This window comes from Columba livia, chromosome 3, assembly GCF_036013475.1.
Source record: "Columba livia isolate bColLiv1 breed racing homer chromosome 3, bColLiv1.pat.W.v2, whole genome shotgun sequence".
In the NCBI taxonomy this organism is placed as follows: Eukaryota; Metazoa; Chordata; class Aves; order Columbiformes; family Columbidae; genus Columba; species Columba livia.
In genome coordinates this window covers 92,117,897-92,139,253 of record NC_088604.1, presented here as the reverse complement: position 1 = coordinate 92,139,253, position 21,357 = coordinate 92,117,897, and the positions used below count along the sequence as shown (strand labels likewise).

At 39.2% G+C, this 21,357-nt stretch overlaps 1 protein-coding gene across 2 annotated transcripts in view; it reads left to right on the top strand.

The window, feature by feature from the left end:
* The window catches only part of PRKCE (protein kinase C epsilon), a 295,161-nt gene that overhangs the window by 241,162 nt on the left and 32,642 nt on the right, over positions 1–21,357 (top strand). For both annotated transcript variants that reach the window (XM_005510783.4, XM_021298843.2), the window contains exon 11: positions 604–758. In XM_005510783.4, coding sequence (XP_005510840.1) covers positions 604–758 — 155 coding nt within the window. The remainder of the gene's footprint in view (positions 1–603; positions 759–21,357) is intronic.

Genomic DNA, 21,357 nt, shown 5'->3' with positions numbered 1-21,357 from the left:
AAAATAAACATAATTTGATATGTATTTTAATAATGTAATTATATGTCATTGTCGTATGAGAGTTTAAGGCAATTCAGAAAGTTGTATGTAAGTGGATTTGATTCTTAGCACTGGTTTTTACAGCTTAACAACTGTAATTCATTTTTACATAATTTGGGAAAGATACTTTGGAGGCAAAGGAGCTGGTAAGAGTTAATAGAAGAAATAAGGAGCCTGAAGTTTGCCAGCAGCCCTTCAGTAGATGACAGAATTGACTTTATCACTTCATTGTTATGGCTATATTTTAAAAGAAACAACATCATATATGTATGTCCATTATTATATAAAATTTATTATAATTCCATATGCATTTGGTGTGTGGAGATCGGTGTGTGTGTTGCGTATTACCAAAGTTTGATTCTATTCCCTTTTTCTCATTTCTCACTTTGAGAATCATGTCTCATTTTCTTTAAGTTTGGGGGATTTTGGTTGTCAGCTTTTCCTTTTTTCAGAATTCTAGCTTTTGTTTCTTTCCTTTCTTGACGTAAATGCTGCAGTCGCTTCAAGCAGTCCTTTGTGTGACTAAAAGAAATAAGCTAAATAGCACTGTTTAATTCATTTCAGGACCGCCTCTTCTTCGTCATGGAATATGTAAATGGAGGAGACCTAATGTTTCAAATCCAGCGCTCACGCAAATTCGACGAACCTCGATCCCGCTTTTATGCAGCAGAGGTCACATCAGCACTCATGTTTCTTCACCAACATGGCGTCATCTACAGGTACTCTTCTTGATCAAAAAAAAAGTGTTCTTGAGGCTTGGGGCTGGTTTTGGCTGAAATCCTCTGTCTCTTAGCAACCAGATTTAGATTAGTTGTTTGTTCCGATTTGCTTACCTAGAACTTTTTTTGGCTGTTTATCATTGAGAATGTTAACATTTGAATAGCCCCTGCAGCAGTCGCCAGCTGTGTGTGCCAGTTTTGTATTGTAGTCCAAATAAAGCGGGTTTGAAAAAGCTTGGCACGGTGCGACCCAGAGGTGACCTTTCTGCAGATCAGCGCAATCTCTTCACTTTCCTCCCTGTGCCATGAATTTCCTCTGGGTTTCTAACTCTCTGCCGCTTCCTGAGTTTGTTTGTTCTACTTGTCTCCACTCCGATATAATCGCGATGGTTGTTTGCAATCCTTTGCTTTTGCCCCTTCCTCTTGACTGTTTGGGTGAAGGCTCAGTCACCAGCAGGAAGGGGCTCTTTGCAGACACTTTTGATGTGCTTGCAACTGCCTCATATCTACTTGAACCTCTGCCCCTCATCCCAGATCTCTGATCTTTAGCACACTCAAAAAAATGTATGTAGTTGCATTATGGTGAAGAACAGGTTTAGGGATAAACTACAATATTAAAAGGAATCACTTTGAAAATTTTCACCCTGATGTCAATGTGTTTAGTAAGTCTTTTATCTCATAATTTCATGCTTCCTCTCTCTTTTTATTTGTTTTTAGCAGCCTGTCATTGCTTGTGATAAATTCGGACTTTCACGAGCAGATTGCTTGACCAGCTTTGGGATACAGGTCTGCCCTGTCTACAGAAAATTCTGAGTTCTGTGGCTCTAATTGCATTTTGATATTCTCTTGAGAGTCTCACCCTCTTTCAGGTTATCAGTTTTGATTTGGGGTAGTCATCTCAGTGACAGGCAGTCTCACATTTCAAGATGAGGATGTGGAATTTGTCACATGCCTAGATTCATATTAAAATTGTTCTCAAGGGTACTAGAAATTGAAAGAAGTGAATTGTAAATGTCTAGGAACCAGGACTGAGTGGTAACTTCCATCAGAGGCCATTGGCTTTCCCACCAACTGGAAACCAAAGGGAAACTTCTCAGGGAAGAAGTCTCCTCTCCAGAGACGGCAGAAACAGCAGGACATTGCATATTCTAAGGAAAACAAATCTCTGAAAGTGGTCTTTCAGTCAAACCTTTTTTTTGCTAGCTGCAGCCCATAATCTCTATCTTTCATGAACACTGGTATGATGTTTGTATACTGGGTTGGTCTTTCGGCCCTACCACTTTGTGTGGGTTTGTTTTCAAGTGCTGAAGATCCAACACTTTTCTTACCTTTGCTGCCCATATCACATTTCCTGTTGGTTGTCTGCATTTATTTCCAAAGCTGTGTATTTGTACATTTACATACTAAGAATGTGGCAACTTCAGAATTTATAATGATCTATCATAAGGGAAGCAGACAAGATTGATACTTCAAAAAGTGAAGGATTTTGGGGATTTGTTTCCATAAAAATACTTGAGCTAATTTCCTCTTCCTGAAAACTGGAGTTTAGACACTTCATAATTAGCAGTCAGTTTAGTGATTTCTGTGAACCAGCAAAAAATAATTGGTAATATTACTTTCCCTCTTATTTATATGAGTGTGCATTCATTCTCCATCTCCCCTCCCTGTTCCCATCCTTCAGCACACATCCCTTTTTGTCTCCTCTTTTCTCCTGTCTTATATGTAGCTTCTGCTGTGTGTTGATTCCTAGCTGCATTGAATCACTTTGTGTGCCTGCGTTCTTTCTGTGACTTTTTATCATCAAAATGCTTCAGACCCAAGAGAAATGTCATTCCAATGAGACAATGCTTTGTAATTTAAAATTTGCAAGATAATTCGCAACTTCTGATTCAGACTATGCTGACATGTCTTTGGCACGCTACAGTAAAACACTAAAATTGTAAATGGCATGTTACATTGGGTGTATTATCAGAAGAGACAAAAGAAGAGAAATAACATGAGTTGTAGAATGAAAGCAGAAACTAAAAAAAAGCAACAAGAAGAACATTAGGAACAGATGTAGTTGTGACACAGGCTTTTGGATCTGGGTGTAGTTATGTCTGTAAGAATAACTTATTTTCTCAACCAGGGAATACTAGGAGCTTCAACAGTTCATAAAATTAATATCCCAGTTACTCTATAAAGTACAAGTAGAAGGAAGAAATTAACTATTACCTTAAAAAAATTAATAGTAAGAAAATGTCATAGTTCATTCATAGAGTGCCAGGCCGTGGGAGAATGCGTTTGTTGATGTCACACGTAAGTTAGAATATTTGTCGTGCACAGTACAGTTTCAGCCTGATTGTTTAGTACCTCTCTGCATCTTTTATTACAATGTTAAAAACGCAATGGGCTCAAGTCACTCCTTTACATCTCCAAACCTCTTATTAACTGGCAAACAAGGAAAGGAAAGAGGAGGGGGGGGAAGGGAGAAAACCTATGGTCCTGAATAACTACTAGTCATAACTACCTAACATGCCATCAGATATTTTAATAAAGAATACTTGTCTTCTGTATAATTATATCTCTAGGAAAAACACTGTGGTGTGAAATTAATGGTTATTCTCCAAAGTGGGGAATGCTGCTTGTGTGGGCAACACTTCAAGGAAAGTGGGGAATATATAAATAAACTAAGATGGAAATGCAGGTTTCAAAATAGCTGCTATACCTTCTGATCTTTTTTCAGCCGTGTATGTGGAAGTGTTGGTTTGGAGCTAAACATAGTTGTATTTTTGGAAGTAAATAACTAGTTTTAGCTCATGCTTTGGCTTGTTGGTTAGATTTTTAGAAAGTGCTATGATGATACTAAATGATCATCTTTTATAATAACTAGTTTATCCTTATTTCCCCTGAAGTTCAAAGAGAAACCTAGCTCCTTGTTTGGCAATAGAAATTATTCTCTAAATTCACATCTTTGCAACTGGCCCAAGAGTTGTTCCCAGACTTGTCCAATTATTTGTATGCTCGCTGGAATTACGTACCTTCCTTTTGTTTGTTGAGTTTATGTTTGAAACAAAGATGAACCTCACAATTTTTATATATAAAGATGCCGGTGTTACTAAATGCATAAACTTTAGGATAATTTTCAGTGTGGCATTTTTAAGGATATAACATTATTGTTGTTGTGTCAAAAACACTTCAACAACTTAGTGAAATTATTTGCATTATCCCTGCCACCTTCCCTCTCATCTGGCATTCAGCTACTCAGGCACTTGTCAAGCTGGGGCCTGATAATACAAGTAGAGTCAATCAGACACTAGAGAAGTTTCAATCGCAGTTTCTGGCAGTCATTGTTTGTGTTATGCAATTGCATCACTTTGAAAAAATGTGTCCAAGCTTCAGGAATTAAGGACTAGACTACGAATTGTGTTTTGCCTGTGAGCTGAACTGGACTTCAAACTCAGTGGTGAAAGGTTGTGGACTATGTTCACTGTCACCTGTCCCTGGAGTCTGGTATATTTAAAGTCCGTCATCATCAGCTTAATAAATATTCTCATGTAGGCAAGATGCAACAAATGGGGTGTTAAGAAACTACCAGTTCTGTGCTCCCCTCTTGTACTGAGTTTCAGTATTCCTCTGCCCTTTCCACAGATATATGTAAATGTTACATGTTCTTAATTCACCGGTAGCTGTTGGGCTGAGGACGGGAGTACCCGGGTGGGTGTCTCTGGCTCTTATTGTAGAAGTTCAAGTGAGGTGACACAAGTGGCTCGCTCTGGCCTGAAATACATACAAAGAACTGTTGCTCCCCGAGGCAGGGACATCAGCACTGGAATGGAGTGACACTTCATTACATAAATGCCAGTGTCCCCAGTTCATATTTGATTTAGGGAATAACTGTGTGAGCTACAAACCTTGTTACAGTGAAGACGCGAAGGGACAGTAGTTGCATGTCGTCTGATCTCTGGTGTGCTCCAGACCATTCAAGTGATTAAAAGGGTTGCTCTGAAAGACAAGATAAGGAAACTGAATGTACACAATTTTGGTTCACCTGAGAGGATAAAAAAAATTCTTAACCTGCTTTGAGTTGACTCATTCTTTTGGTTTTGAATGTAAGGTTTGTGAGATGTTGCCTTCAAATCATACAGCACATGGTCACAGGGGAGTCCTCATTCGTAGCTGTGGTTATCATGTTCCTCAGCCATATGAAGTAATAATCCAGCCTGTAACTTGCTGCAGCTTTCTGAGGCTCTGTGCACTCTGTAATTAGAAAGTTGGTTGTGATGAAGGATATATTAACACTGAATTGAGGAGAATGCGAATATAAATATGTTGATGCCAATCCCTGAATACCTCCGGGCTTTTTCCATCCACAAATACCCTAAAAACTTGTTTGAACACTAACTGAATTTTTCCTTGGATTATCAGTTTTCCCAGCATTCCCATTTATCAAGGTAACACACACCAGTGTTTCAGAAAGAAGAACTACCTAAAATTAAAAGCACTTTCATTAGTGTGTTTTTATGTGAAATAAGAATATTTAGAAAGTCTGACTTCACTGGTGGTTGTATGATTCAGTGCAACCTTGGCAGAGTAGCGAGGAGTTATATTTACACTGATTAAAATGTTGCATGGCCAGTGGTTAACATGTTAAAAGTCGTAACTCTCCCAAGTTTCCTTACTGTGTTATTTCTGAATGGCAGAAGCGAAATAAAATTCCCCTCCTCCTCTTTTCTTTTTTTTTTTTTTTTGGCTTTTTAAAATACAAAGCTAGACATGGAGCATTTCTGGTTTAAATTTGGTTTTAAGTATGTAGAGATCATCTTATTGCGACTCTAAACAGTTGAAGGTTAAATTGCTGCCTGAGCTGTGGTCCACGAGGGAGGGCAAGAAAGACCTTCTACCCTCAGACATCATATTCAGACCTAAGCATGGGAATTTGCTGAACTCAAGCCCTTCCCCACATAAACTGCCTGTTGCAGGAGTCTGCTATGGAGAAGTTACAGTTTCCTTCTGCGAGCAACAAGCTATTTCCATCACCTTCAGTGGCAGCGGGGAGCAAGGAGGGAACTGTGCTGCTGGGTGTGTGTCTGAGTCCCCATGTCTCTAGGGACAGCTGTCCAAGCCACACCGCCGACCGGCGCTCCCTGCCCGGGTCTGCATCCTGGGCCACATCCATGCTCTGCTCTGCCTGCTCTAGTTTCCAAAACTAAGCATGAGCTCCGACGGGATTTTAGTCAGTGGCCTCCTGCCCTCTTTTCACTTTTTCTTGCTGGATCTAGGCAGGCCAGCAGTCATGAAACCCATAAATAAGCAGGATATCTTCCCCGCAGGAAAAGGCAGTGGTGGGCTGGGGTGGAGAGGAGCGGGGCTGAGGGAGATGAGAAGCAGGAAGAAGGGTTGGTTCCCAGGCTTCTGGCATTCAGACCGAGGGAGTCCACCCTGCCATCTGCCCAGCTTATGTATTGTGCTAAAGGCTGCTGTCGCATAGGAGAGCCTTTGACAAGGTTTCCAGCTGTGGAAGGATGAGTAAAGGCTGTGGGAATAGGATATGAACCATGCGGTCTTGCCAACAGAGGAATGCTTTCTAAATTTCTCCTGGGTTTGGAACATAAGTCCTCAGTTGGCTCTTGCATGGGAGTTGGGTATGTGGAGGAGCAGTGCTGGGCAGTTAATATTTAGAAGGATAGAGCAGCACCATTGACCTCATGTGGGGTATGACAAGGTACTTCCAGGGGGAGTTCCCGGTAGTGAGGTCAGCATTGTTTTTTTGCTGCATGTTTATTTGGTGCAAGATTTTCTTGTTTAATGACCATTTGTATAGTGCTGTATTGTGTAAATAAAGCTATGACCTTTACCTTCTGATAACAGTATAGGAGTGAGTTAATGTTAAATGAGAGAGGGCAGGGAGTGGGAATCTGCCAGGGTTAATGCCAAGTTTACATTCCTGTGAGGGCAGCCATGTTCCGGTACGCGCAGTAGAAAGGGCAACAGTGCTTCTCAACAGATAATAGTAGCGATATGTGACAGAGCATATTTGTATTTATTTCTGGGTGAATGTCGCTGATTTTAGATGATTGATGTTTGTGCTTTTATTTTATAACAGGAAGAAATGTGTGTTATCTTTCTGCATTTGATAAGAAGATTTTAGCTGAGAGAAACATACACAAAATTAAAATCCCCTAGAGCTGCAGCACATGTAAAACTGAAATGTACTGACACAAGACAATCCCTGTCGTTTTTCTAAAATGCCGAGGCACAGCTTTGTTTCTACAGAAACATGTACACCAGTTCCAAACAAAATCATTATCTTCAAACAATTTCTGACAGAACGGAATGTTATGTGTTTCATAGTGCGTTATAACTCTGATGGGGCTTTGTAGATGTAATTCTGCTGCTAACAGACAGAAGTTAGGACTGAATTTTGCTGTGCCCTTCAGCCATGTTTGTCTTCCAACAATGGAAAATGTTCCTATAACCCAGTTGCAGTGGTGTTGAAACTATGTCACATTATGGGTGAGGCTTTGCCTTTTTGCATGCTATTGAGTGCATCTGCCAAAGTTTCATAGTAATACAAAGAAGTGCCCAGCAGACGTGATTCAGGGGTGATAGGCATTTCACAAAGATTTTGTTGTGATCTTGAGATGCAACAGAGAAGTTGGACAGTAATGCAAAACAATAGATGAAAACATGTAAGGAACTCTATTTAGTGTTTTTAAAATAATGATACTCAAAATACTAAACAACCTTAAAAGAAAATTTGCATGATGCACTTTGGTAAAGACATTTGCATGCAAGTTTCTTCCATCTTTTGGCCAGAACCTTGCTATTTTTGGCTCAAGGTTTGCATTCATTCTGTTTGCCTCCTCTCACCACCCTTTTCTTTATCCACCTCGTTGTTATAAAAGGGCTTATCACTTAGATGCTGCTCCAGCAAACATTGCTGCATGAAGATCAGTGTACTCATAGGCTGATTTTGATTCAATGAGATTATTCATATGCATGATATGTGCAGCTTCCCAGATGACTGGAGATCTTGTTTTGACTTTTCAGATTGAAAATGTGTTTATTTCAAAATACAAAATCATAAAATTTGAGAATGCACTACTATAAAAACCCATGTTGTTTTGCTTATCGTTGCAAAAGGCTGTGGAAAAATGACAATTTAGCCAATCTGAAAGCAAATATAATTGAGTTATCACTGAAACTTTTGAAAACTTTCAAAATGTCTGTTTAGCTGACAGCCTGTGCTCAGATGTAAGAAAACAGAAATAATGTTGTTCACCAGGATGTTAACTAAAATGGCCTAATGAACTAAAATGGAGAAAATACAGCCAGTAAGAACCCCAGCATTCTGGGGAGTGCACCAAAGTCTCTGCTGCTACCAGAATCAACAGTGGGAGGATTACATCAGAAGGACCTTGGACAGATTAGGTGCAGCCTAACCAGGGGAATCTGGAAAGTGGAACAAAAGAGATCAGGTGGCTGTGACTGCTGCAAATGAGCAGAAAGGTGAGGAGTAACAAGGCCAGAGTGGTAACGATTCACTCAGCTTACCTTCTTGTATCAGAAATGCTGCCTGCCCCGCTCCTTGGCTGCCAGAGTTTCACGGAGTCCAAACAAGGAGTTGCCCAAAGCAGCAGACAGTGGCAGAAATACATCTTCATCATCTCAGCAGCGCTGGGTACGTGTGGAGGAGGCAGATGTGGAGCGGGGCTGAGCAGGAATGGCAGAGAGGCCAAGGCCAGTTTTTACTGAGGATGGAAGTTTGCGTGGTTTCTGCACTGTAATACACCCAGGGGCGGATGGCACCAGGGAGATACACTCTCCTACCACCACCAAATTGAATTTTGACCTTCCGAGACCACATACGTTGGGATTGTAATGTATTGAATTAAAAAGAAATTCCTACTTCAACATCCAGTTTATGAGGAGAAGCCCAAGCAGCACTTCCCACGATGTGAACACCAGATGGGTCTTCGCTTCTTGCCTCCTGCTTGTAGAATTTGTTTCCAGTAGTTAGTCTTGCGAAACAGCAGAGAGAGAAAAAAAATAAAGGGGAGAGGCCAGAAATAATGCCAATACTTACAAAGATACACTTCTTCCTGCAGACTTTTATTTCCTTCTGCTGATGTATGAAAGTCACAGAAAATAACATTCTTCGAAGCATATCACATGCAGATAGTACATGCGGTTGTGTTTGGTTTTTTAATGTAGATTTGACAGTGGCAGCTGTAAAAGTATTTTTCAGAAAGTATTCCAGTCTCAGGGCATGTGATTGCCCTGTCAAGGGGAGGGAAGGATGGGGTGGCTTTAACAATAAGTAGCCAATATACCAGCTTGTACATGTGCACCTTGGTGTGAAACTGAATAACATAGAAGCAGTGCCCCCCCCAAAAAAGCCCAAAGACAACTAGGTCACTAATAACCTGAACTGAGGAACATCACGGGTTCGAAATGTGGAATATTGAGGGTAAAATTAAGTAGTAAGAAATAAACATTATAGCACTTCAGTAGGTATTTACTTGATTTATTATAGCGTTTCCAAGGGAGATCCTATGGTCTATTAACACACATTGAAAAAGATGCCTAAATATATTCTAACACAAATAATGAGTCAGATGGATTGCTGTGGTCAATTGAGTGGGTAATGGATATTTAAAAGCTTCCAAACATCAATAAATCTGAAACAGCTCTAAAGGAGTACTTGTGTAACAAAAATAATATGCACTTAAGAAATTGCCTGAGTACATACTCGCCTAAACTTAACTACCAGTAAGAGGACAGCAAGTATCTATGGTACTGTATACTGAGGGCATAAAAAGGCATACCAAATGTGTGGCAGTTCATTTGTTGATAATTTGTAATAGGTCCAAAGGGGCCAGTGCAGTTTATTATGCTACATAACCACAACAGAGAGGCCGTGAGTCTCATTTATGCAAAAGCCTTTAAATACCTGATAGCAGAAAATTATGCTAAGATTGTGAAGGGGGAAAGCAGCCACAGCAGCGTCCCCCTTGGCAGGAGGCTGAAGGCAGTCCTTTGCAAGCTGGTTGAAGCTGCCGCTGCCAAAACCCTCTGAGCCAGTTTCCACAGATGGTGAGGGAGAAATACCCATAGCAGAGGTGGAAAACCCTTTGGACAGCACTGAGGTTTAGGCAGGCTCTCTTTTCACCTTTGGAAAATTCATGAAAGGAAAAAGAGGGGATCTTCTGTCAACCTTCTGAAATCAGAGTGAGCGGTGTGTTTGTACACACAGTAGAACAAAGTTCTGTTTTTCTGTGGGTGACCCAAGAGGAAAATGGTTTAGCTAAGATTTTTAAAACATCTGCAGATTGGGTAGAAGTTGTTTTGTCCATGAGCAAAAAGGTCAGAGGAAATTTTGAAAGAGCATCCTGGAGATTCTCTGTGTAATAATAACAACAACAACAGATTAACTGATATTAGTGAGGTATAGCTTATAAAGCCATAGATGAATTAGTGATAAATCCGGTATAAGTCATTGCCTCTCAGCTAATTGTCTGTAGAAACCCAATCTGAAAGACATGTAGGCCAAAATCTCAAAATCCTGCCATAGAAAATGTGTTTTATTTTTTTACACCTTATTTAATGAGTTCTGTTTAAAAACCAGTCAAACACAGTTATGTTTGCCTAATAATAGTGATGATGGTCTGGGTATATGGAAGAAAGCAGAAGGTACGATGGCTGGGGCAGGGTGGGCAGTGAAGGGTTGAACTGTATCAATCCTAACAGAGTACTTTATGTCATCATTCCAAGTCTGAATCTGGGTTGAGAACCATACTATTGTACCCCTTAATATTTCATTTGCTATGCTATCAAGTCTCAACACAATGCTACAGATTAGCTACAGAGGCTCTAAAGTGATATCCACCTTTGTTTCAGGGTTGGGCAATGTGGAGTTTAATACATTGTATACGTGTCTTTGGGATATAGCTCAACTTCTGCAGCTTTTCTCCTATTTTGTTTTACAGTGTTTTGATAATCTTTCTCAGAGACTCGTTTGTTCACACATTTTTATGTGGAATTCAGAATGTGATTATAACATGATGTGTGTATAGAGGTTGCTATCTGGTGTATAAGACACTGGTTCTTTAAAAATCATGATTCTCATTTACAGTAAAACTCTTTCTGACACAAGAAGAGCAAAGCAATTTTACAATGGAATTAAATTGTACTCAGTCTGCTCAGTTTAACACTGTCAGAAGGCTGCAAAGAGACTTTTTTGAACATTATAATTTAATGAAACTTTATGTAAAATAGTTCTTCTGTAAGCTGTATAATTAGGTTTCTTGCAAGTCTTTGCCCACATAACTATCTGGGAGTTTTATAAGATAATTTCTGATCTTGTCAGAGCATGGAGCCCTCAAGAGAGACCTAGTGGCTGGGCATGCAGAAATTACAAAGATAATTCTTCAGGGTCAAAGTAACTTTTTTTTTTTTTTTTAATGTTGACAGAATTGTTTAAGAACAGCCTACTTAGTTCAATAGTTTACATTTAGAATCCTACTGAAGTCAGTATTTACATGCAGTGACTAGCCAGGAAGTACTAAATGTTAGAGATTAAAATAACGTCTCGGTCTCCCAAATCTTGTATTCAGAATTGCCTCTCTTTTCTTCATTTGGGCTGTACTGTTAGGCTCTTCTCTGTAGCCCCTCTGTCTTTACAGCTGAAGGTAAATCGGTAATAGTGCTCTTTGCCAGCTTTGATGTTGGCAGAAGTGAATACACTGTAAATTTCCTAAGTTGTGCCATGTTTTATTTCATGTGAGTAGCCCATGAGTCATCTTTCCATAGCATTCATATTAATTAAAAATAGTGAGGTGCTTTGTATGAGTAGATTTTAAGTGATAATATTAGACATTGGTACTACAGCAGAAGTGGTGTTCCCAAGCACGTGTTTTCTGGGGGAGACTGCAGGAGCTGCATTTGAAACAATGCTGGAGCTTCCTGCACAAGAAAATTTTCTCTAGGAATGTTTGTGCAGCTTTCAGGCAGAGGTAGGGGGTGCAAGGAATTTGATTTTGTTATGCAATCATAATTTTAAAAGAGTACCTTGTAAAATGCATTAACATATTAATGTATATAGCCCTTTTTAATTACATCTTGAAGCAAGGTTTGGAGTTGGAACCGTCAGTACAAAGCCCAAATCTCTATGAAGTCTCTCTGGAAGCAGCATTAGGACTTTATTTTATGTACAGATCAATATAGATGGGCAAGCAACTCCCATTTGCCTTCAGGCATCTTCTTTGCATTTTACAGGCAAACAGTAGAGGTTCTGCTGAAGTTTTCCAGAATCTCTCCACTGCTGTCAAACTGAATAGAAAATTGTTAACTCTACAGAATTTGAAACTGACAAATCTATCTGTATAACAAAATGGGTTTAGAAGCTAAAAAACCAAAATAGATCTAACTCACTGTTTTTACAATAATGTCTTCAGAAATCTGTTAAACTGTTGTTGACTGCTGTTGTTTTGATCCTTGATAAATACAGCAGGGTTGGAAAAGGTTTTAAATTGAGAGCCTACATACCTTTCCCAAATTCAGACTACATGATTGTGTACAAACATGTTTAGCCATGTGAACTATGCTACTGAAATCAGAATAGAAGCAGAAATTATTAAAGTCAGTCTACTAGTGATTCCTTATAAGTAAACATTTTGTTGGAAGCAACATTCTTGTTGAGTTACCTCATTTCATTTATGCTATATAATTTATGTAATCCATTCCGCGTAATATTACGAGCACCAATCTGTGGACAGGCTTTCCATAAAAAGACCCAGGAGGTTGAACTGAGACCAAAGTGAGGTTGGAAAAAAATCAGTGTCTGTACAAAAGTTCACTGCAGAGTTGTTGGGATTTTTTTCTGACTAAGAAAGCATTTTTCACCATGGAGACACGATATGGAGCTTTAACAGGAGTCTGCTTACTGCTGGGAGCTGCATTTGTTCCCTGCTAAGGACACCCTTGGGAGAATAGGAAAGAGAACTCTGATAAATTTGTTTCTTCTATAAAAGAAACACTGTATGTAAAAACCTTCAGCAACCCTTCTCCTTTACAGTTTCTGGACATCACAAAGCTGCAGAGAGCCTTGGCTAGTACAGAAAAGGAGCTGAAATGTGAGCTCATGCTAGTGCATCAGTGGCTTGCTCAGGATGTGCTCCCAATCACCTGGGTTTGGCCATTTTGTTGTATACCCTATGTTATGGTTACCAGACTAAGATTTTTTTTTTTTTAAGTATCTTCTTTAGAAGTCTACAGCATGTATAGAGTTTACTCAAAGAAATTAAGGAAAAAGAAGACCAATTCAAATTATGAAGTAGGTCCCCAGCATTGCCACATTTTCATTTTTGCCTCGAATCCCGATAGTGGTTCTGTTCCTAACAGAAGCACAAAATAAGCATTATTGAGGATGTAAAAGATTTGTGCTACCTTTTACAAGCAGATTTTAATATTTTAAGAGCTCATCTTCACTATGCGTTGTTGTCTTTCAGTATAGTGAAGGTCTGGTCCCTTGGCCGAAAAAGCAGGATTTATGTGTCATTGGTTTTCTTTGGATAAACAATCTCAGCTGAATTGAAAAGAGAACTTTTCTGAAGTCCTGAAGCTAGTAAAGTGATGCAGAGCAAAGAAGAACAGAACATAAGCCAAGCTTTGGAGCCTCCACTGTGTGCACCTGTGTTCAGTAGGCAGATTAAAAGATTTCATGATGAGTTGGCTTTCAGCCTTGTCAACAGTGTTCAGGCAGGCTGGTCTTCTCCTTTAGGTGACAGAACTGGATTAAACTCTGGGATATTTTTAGTAGCTGCTGGGCAAACATGGCAAGCTTTTCCCTTCTTCAAGTCAACAACATGCTTGGAACTGGTCATTTCTGAGGGAGATGTCAACATTTGTATTACATTAACAAGTAAAATAATGTCATTTACCATTCATGGAGGAAAAATAAATACCTTCTCTAGAAAAGGAATAGGGTCAGAGCACAGGACAGGGATGCTAGATACCTTAAAATAGTCTGTATTTAGTGTAACAGCTGGATGACAATACACAGGATTGGATTAAATTAACCTATGCTATAGTAGCTTTGACTTTTGCTTAATAGTCCTTTCAAAACTTATACTTGATCTTGATAGGCAGCATGACGGAAAACGATAGGCTTCCAACTGAGGGAAGCTTTTGGCCCAGTGTTACAATTGTGAATGAAAACCCATCTCCCCTGTTGGACTTAGATCATCCTAAAATAATACTGGTATTGTTATGCAGCGTGAGGTTGATTGACCTTTAGGCTGAGGGAAGTGTAAGGCTAACAAGTTAAATGCCATTGAAAACAACTATCTAAACCATAAATTCAAAATGACCTGGGTTTTGCATCTATGATTTAAGTAACAAAATTGAAGATGTGGGATGAGATCCAGGACTAAACATCTGAAAGAGAGCGAGAGAGACTAAAGTAGTCAACTTTAGTTGATTAAAGATATTCTGATCCTTTTTTTCTCTGGTGTCTTGACCTTACTAAAGTTCACTTAGTATGTAATGGAAAAAACAACTGGTTTGATAGCAAAATACAGGAAATGCCTTCAATCATGGCTGATTACAGTAGCAGCTTTTCTTCTGTTGTTTTTAGAACGCTCTTTCCATGTGCCTGAAACAATGTAGAATAATAATGCTTTGGAGCCCTTTATTTGCTGTGTCCAACTAGAGCAGTTAAACGTTTGGCTTTTTGATGGATATGCATCTTGGGAGTTTTTGCAGTCAGAACAGTGCCGTATGACATAAGTGAGAAAAATTAAGAAGTATTACACGGCATAACTTCAAAGCCTAGTAAACTCTGTCTGTGTGTGGCAATTCCACCATGAGTAGCAAGACAAATGAATACAGGTCTTTTTTGAAAAAAATTCCCTTTGTTTGACTTTTACAACTAATTCAAATGAAATCGCTAGCTGGAAGATACAAATAACATTGAATATACATAAAGGCTCAGATTCGTCTCACCTAACTTTAGGAATGCAAGTGAAGCTTCTGAGTCTGTATCCTGCTTGTGTGTTTGCGGTTGGTGGAGAAGGGTAGGCTTCTATAGGAAGCTGTGCAGCCCACATGTTCCATAAATCATCCACTCAGAAATATCTGTGGAGATGACCATGAGGGAAGCCTGGGGCAAACTGTGGTACCTCAAACCCTAATGTCTGGTGGGATAAATCTGTGTCTGAGTCCTGGAAAATACAGGAAAGAAAATTACCATAAAACCAGGTAAAATGTTGCAGAGCTGTAGTTACTTTCATGTTTAAGGTAATTTTTTTAAAAAGGATGGTATTGTGGTTTATTACATTACAGGCTTCTATTCCGTCTTTACGATTGTCTGTATAAGGCAGTAACGCAACCTTGTTGTGGATTATTAAGTGTTACAAGACTTCAGTGCTGGGATAACTGAATGGGATCTTCTACAGAAATGCAAGATGCTACCTGGATAGGCATGCATTTGTTGTCTATATGTTTTTCTTTGTGAGAGAGCTTCATTCAAAAATAGGGAAGAGACGAAAGAATTTCGATCTTTTCAGTTAGCCGCAGACACTGTATGCCCAAAAACCAAGTACTCTTTTCTTTTTGTTTGTATAATTTGTATTCCATTGTTGTTCAAATGATAGTGTCATCCTACCTACTGAGGTCACTGAGAAAAAAAAAAAAGAAACTACGAAAGAAAACATTGCTTTTTGTTTCCAAAGACAAACTTTTGAACAGATCCAAACTTAACTAGTATATCTGCTGATAAATTTGCTTGCTAAGGTTATGGCAACATTTTTCAGAATACAGTTTTCAAAACTTGATCTGACAAGCTTTTCTAGCTTCACGCTATCCTTTTGCTGTCTTTCATCGAGTGGTTTTATCAAATAACAATTTAGTATTGTTTTGTTTAAAAGGATTATAGACACACATAGTAGGCACTTTCAGTTTGCACTCCACCTAACCTATTGTTATAATACTCAATCTTATTTTTATGTCATTCAAGATACATAAAAATAAGAGCACGAAGCATTGAACCTCACAGAGTGGAATACCGCAGCTTGAGTCAGCCCTTGGCTAAGCCTGGGGACCTCTATTGTCTTCAGTGGGATCACCGAGGTCTCAGTGAGGACAGGGTTTATCATATTACATATTTAGCAATAACATTGGCTTTGTAGAAGTGGCTGAAACAGTAAATATCGTTAGTGGCAGAACAGATTTCACCCTGTCATTCCCAGCCTGAATACACAGAGCCAGTTAGGAATTTTTCAGCTGAAGTCTTCAGAAAATGCATTTGTGGGGTTTTTTTTTTGTGATCAAAGTGAAGACAGTGAGAAAGAAAGAAAGAAATCAATCAATCAATCAGTCAATCCCGGACAGAAGTGTTGGTAGCCTTAATGTCAGGGCAGTCACACGGGTGGTGGGTACAAGGATGACCAGGCAGCTCAGCTGCGGTTCAAGATGAGTCACTGTCCTGAGCACCAGGCCATCAGCTGTTCACACGCTGCTTTCATAAAAAGCTTTGAACATTCTGTGTTTTCACCCAGTGTGAAGCACAAATGGTTTGTAAAAATAATTTTCTATGTAGTTTAGCTGCAAGTTTCTGGGGCAGATTGTCCTATACAAATAAGGGCTTTGGCAGTAGGCTAAGTCAAGAAGCACAGTTGTAGCGCTGCATCCCACTCCTCAGGCTCATGGAAAAATTGCTGCATTCCCAGGTAGGGGCTTATAAACCCCTATAAAGCAGTGTGATGTGAATGTAAAAGGCAACCCTCTCTTGAAAAAGAAATAGAGGCCGCTCCCCTCTGTGCTTAGCCAATTTTTGAGATTCTTGTACATCATGCATATTTAAACTTCTACATATTTCACTTATCCTCACAAATAAAAATGTGGAAAAAATAAGAAAAGCCACACAAAGGAAAGCTGTTAGGTACAATATATTTATTTGTCTGCACATTATTTTAAGGAAACTCAGCATAATAAGATAAGCAGATCAGGCACTGTAACGTCCTAAGCTGCTACCGACAATTGTAATAAAGTTATTGTCCAAGCCATTAAAAAGCCATATATAGAAATTATTTTACAGAAAATGTTTTTAGGCTGCCAGAAAAGTCATTGGTTTCCTTAAACTACTGGAAACTAACATTAAACCTTTGTTCAGTACGTCATTAAGATCTCAGTAAATAGTTAGGGCTACATGTTGAACACACAGCCTTCTTTTCCATCTCAGGACCTCGGTGACCCGAAAGTTTTCTCAATGGTAGACATTGCTGGAATGGGTGATGTTATACATCGTGCAAGCCATACTTTTGCCTGGTAGGGGTTGGAGTTTACAGAGCCACAGACAGCAGTCGCATGTTTGTCTCCCTCCCATGTCCTTTGGCAGGTAGACAGCAAACTGCCTTCTGCTGCATCCCTCCTCCCATCTCTGCCTCCCCATTAATCCACAAGATATTTGTGCAAATGGCAGGTTGATGGGCATTATGTTATACAAGCAAAATAAATGTGTGTGTTTTCAGAAGTAAACATGCCTGACAGAGGGAGTCAGTATGGTTGTGTTAATGTTTATTCTGCTATCTGAACTGTCACCGTTTGCTTCAATGAAAAATAGCTGTAGTATCTCAGCACTGGTGAGGCCCCACCTTGAGTACTGTGTTCAGTTTTGGGCCCCTCATCATAAGAAGGACATTGAAGCACTAGAGACAGTTCAGAGGGGGTTACAAGGCTGGTGAGGGGCCTGGAGCACAAGTCTGATGAGGAGCAACTGAGGGAACTGGGGCTGTTTACCCTGGAGAAAAGGAGGCTGAGGGGAGACCTGAAAGGAAGTTGTAGCATGGAGGGTGATGGTCTGTTCTCCCAAGTAGCAAGTGATAGAACAAGAGGAAATGGCCTCAAGTTGTGCCAGAGGAGGTTCAGATTGGATATTAGGAAAAAATTCTTCACAGAAAGGGTTGTAAAGCATTCGAACAGGCTGCCCAGGGAAGTGGTGAAGTCACCATCCCTGGAGGGGTTTAAAAGGCATTTACATGAGGTTCTTAGAGACATGGTTTAGTGCTAGAGTTAGGTTAGGTTAGGTTAGGTTATGGTTGGGCTCGATGATCCTGAGGGTCACTTCCAACTGAAATGATTCTATGATTCTATGATCTCTGACTTTATTTGAAACCAAGTCTGTGTGCTCTTAATTCATCTGCTGCTAGCCATCATAAATCCTGATATACATCCGTATAAGGTGGATTCACTTTATTCCAAACTTGGCACTGATGAATAGTGCTGTTTTGAAATCCATGCAGCAAGTTTTTCTGTATATTGCTGAATATGGCTCTGCTATTGTTTTTGTGATAACATCTTTATTCTTTGATAATATCAACTAATGTAACAGTGACAAAGAAAATGTGTATCATAAATCCAGTAATTACTTAAAGGGTCAACATGAAAGCAAAGCAGAGGAATTCCAAGACTTTCAGATAAACATAGGCAAAACTTCCTCAGATTTCCTACAACAAAAGCATCAGAACCATCTTTTTCTCACTGTTAGTCTCACTCAGGGTTTTCCATGTTCCCTCCCTGCTAACAAAAAACTGCCTTATGAATCCACTCATAAGCATGAACAGTCCAGCGTGTGTCCTATTTCATACTCCATGGATAAGGAAGGTCACATCAACTGGTAGTACCTGACACCAAACGATACTGATATTATTGCATCTTAATGCTTGGTAACGTCAGAAAGTATAGGCTGCTGCTTTTCCATTCAGTTTTTCAGATAAGAAAATATTATATTATCAGTTTGTGTTTTCTTAGAAGTTACGATTTGGATTTTCCCATTAATCTTTGATCTTTTGGGGTGAGGAGAAAGCCTTGCTGATGTGCTGTGACTAAAATACTGAAAGCAATGAAAGAGTCCCCTAGTGAAGTACAGTCCTAATATTAACATATATCTGTCCTATACTTCATGTATGGAAAGTAAGAATAAGTTGGTGAGAGTTAATCACTAAAAAGCTAACATCAGAACATTAAAATTGTTGTTTCTTTTTGTTTCTGATCAGTTCCATATATAACTTCTTCTTGCTTAGACTGTAACCTATTACATTAGTTATCAATATTTTGAGGGCACCAATGTATTTGAAGAACTGAGATGAAGATTTTAGTGAATTTATCAGTATTGCAGGAAATACCATTTCAGACAGTGTGATTAAATAGAAAAAAATATTTCATCTTACTCACTGAAACTGCTAATTGATATAATGACCATTTTGCCTTCAGTTATGAGTTTCAGTAACTATAGTAACAAGACAGTGGTTCTGATGGTTTTCTGTGCTGTTGGGGGAAGCTTCCCTTTTACCCTCTGTGGTTTCTTCTGTGAACTGTTTGTCTATTTAAAGCCTGCAGAGAGGATGTGATTTTCCCATGCAGGGGAACAATGGCCATGATTTCAAATACACTATTGAAAGGGTTTATTGCAGCTGAAAGTCACCAAAAAGTTTAATAGCTATGTTGCTTTTGGATCTTTCTTCTTTGATGTTGTATGGATGTTTAGTCCTTCATCACACTTTCACCCTATAAAGAAATATTCTTGCTTCTGATGTTGTTATTTGTAGAAAATAATTATTGCAGTTCATTCTGACATTCACTGTGAAATGTATATGCTTTCTAGTTTTGTTGCCCATTCAGCAGTTACAGTAGAAGCAGATGCTGCAGAGGTATTTCATTGTAAAGTGATTGCTTAAATCAGCATGGGATCATGTTTCTTAGCTACTTGATCTTGTTCTTCAAATATAGATTTATTTAGTCACTAATGTTTACTGTGTTCAAAGGCTACCGTTAGTCATGTTTGGCAGACTTTCTGATTTTACTGGTCAAGACGCATCTTGACTGTTTAATTGCCTTACTTTCAACAAGAAAATTGCCTGTTATCTAAATGACACGTGAGACATGTAGGGCCACACTCACAAGGTGTTTGTCTGGCTGACTGCTGTTGGGAGTTAGTCTTAGGAACCCAGTCCTGTGAAGGCCTCATTCTCCGAGCATTTGTGGGAAGCCGGGGCAGCCCGTGTCTTGTGGCGCTGGCGTGTGGAGGAAGGAATTAGCGTTAGGGAAGTTTTCTCGCAGGTTACCTGCTGTCCGCCCACTCTTCTGCTCCAACTTGCATAAACCTTGCTGGTGTAATCCTGATTCTTTCTTGAGATCCTGCCAATAATTCCAGCTTCTAAGGTGATTGCAATGTTGGCAGGTATCCAGAAACAGAAACCGAGGCTTAAATTTCTGTTTAAGGCTGTCTGAGAAAGAAAAAAAAAAATATTTGTTTTTTTTTAAATTATGCAATTGACTGCTCAAGTCAACTGAACTGACTGTACAAAGTTATCTTGGCAAACAAAGGAGAGAAATACCTTAATGTAGCATTACTACATTCAAACAATCTGGACATTTTCCTGGCTTAACTGGTTAGGTTGTTTGCAGTTGCATATAATTATTCAGGTTGTAGGAACACTTTTTGTCAGACACAGAGACTTTCTTAGTTCCTACAAAGACAGCACAAAATGAGAAAAAGTAGAATTCAGTAGACCTTTGTCACTGAGCTATCTGATACCGCGTTATTTGGTATGCTCTGTTTTAGAGGTAGACAGCTGGCGCTAATACCAGGAACCGAATAAAAGATAGAACGTATCAAAATGGATCATTCTGTGCAGACAATTAATTTACATTCCAGGGATTAATAGCTGATTAATTTTTGAGATGTAGGAGAGCAAGCTGTTTCTTACAACAGTTCTGGTGAGATATAAGTCTAAAGTAGAACTTAGAAGTTTGGTTTGTTGTTTTCTTTCCAGTGAGTGACAAGCTTCCTTGACAACTCTTTCACTGTTACTCTGTCATTTGTTGCTTCATCTCTGTTTTGCTTTATTTTTTTTCCCTCTGAGGTGTTAAATAGAGTGTTACCTATTCTCTTATATTTATTTGGTTCACTAAGATTGCTTTTTCAAAAGTTGCATAGTTGGGGGCTTTGGGTGGGGTTGGTCGTTTGGTTTGGTTTGGTTTTGGTTTTATTTTTGTTTTGTTTGGGGTTTTTTGTGTGTTTGTTTGTTGGTTTATTGTTTTACTTTATTTTCTTTTTAAACCTGTCAGCTGCAGTTTAACAGAATGGCTTCGAATGGGTTTGATGCAAGCACTTTTATGGACCATGATAATCTTGCAGACTAGCTATGAATTTGACTGGCAGACTCGGGGCTTACCTTTTAACCTCCCATCTGTACTTCAACACAAGTCATGCTGCTGTTGTTTTAGCCTCTTCCAAATTTCTTCTGAAACTTTGATGCAGTTTGTATTTGTGATAACAAAAATGTACAGGTATTAAATTCCATTATTGCGTGAGTAATTAAGGTGATGTCCTCAGTGCCTACAATAGGGTGGGTTTTGAAGAGGCTTAGAGCCTTCTCTGCTTTGTTTTGGCTCGATGAAGGGGTTCCAGATGTTTTTCTTCTGTTAAGTAGGATTATAGTTTGGTAAATGCTAAGAAAGTTATATTGACACATGCTTTTACAGGTAGGCTTAAAATTTCAGTTGGTCTTTAAAGGTAGTCGAAAGTTAGTATTTAGGCTCTTCCTGTATTACTCTT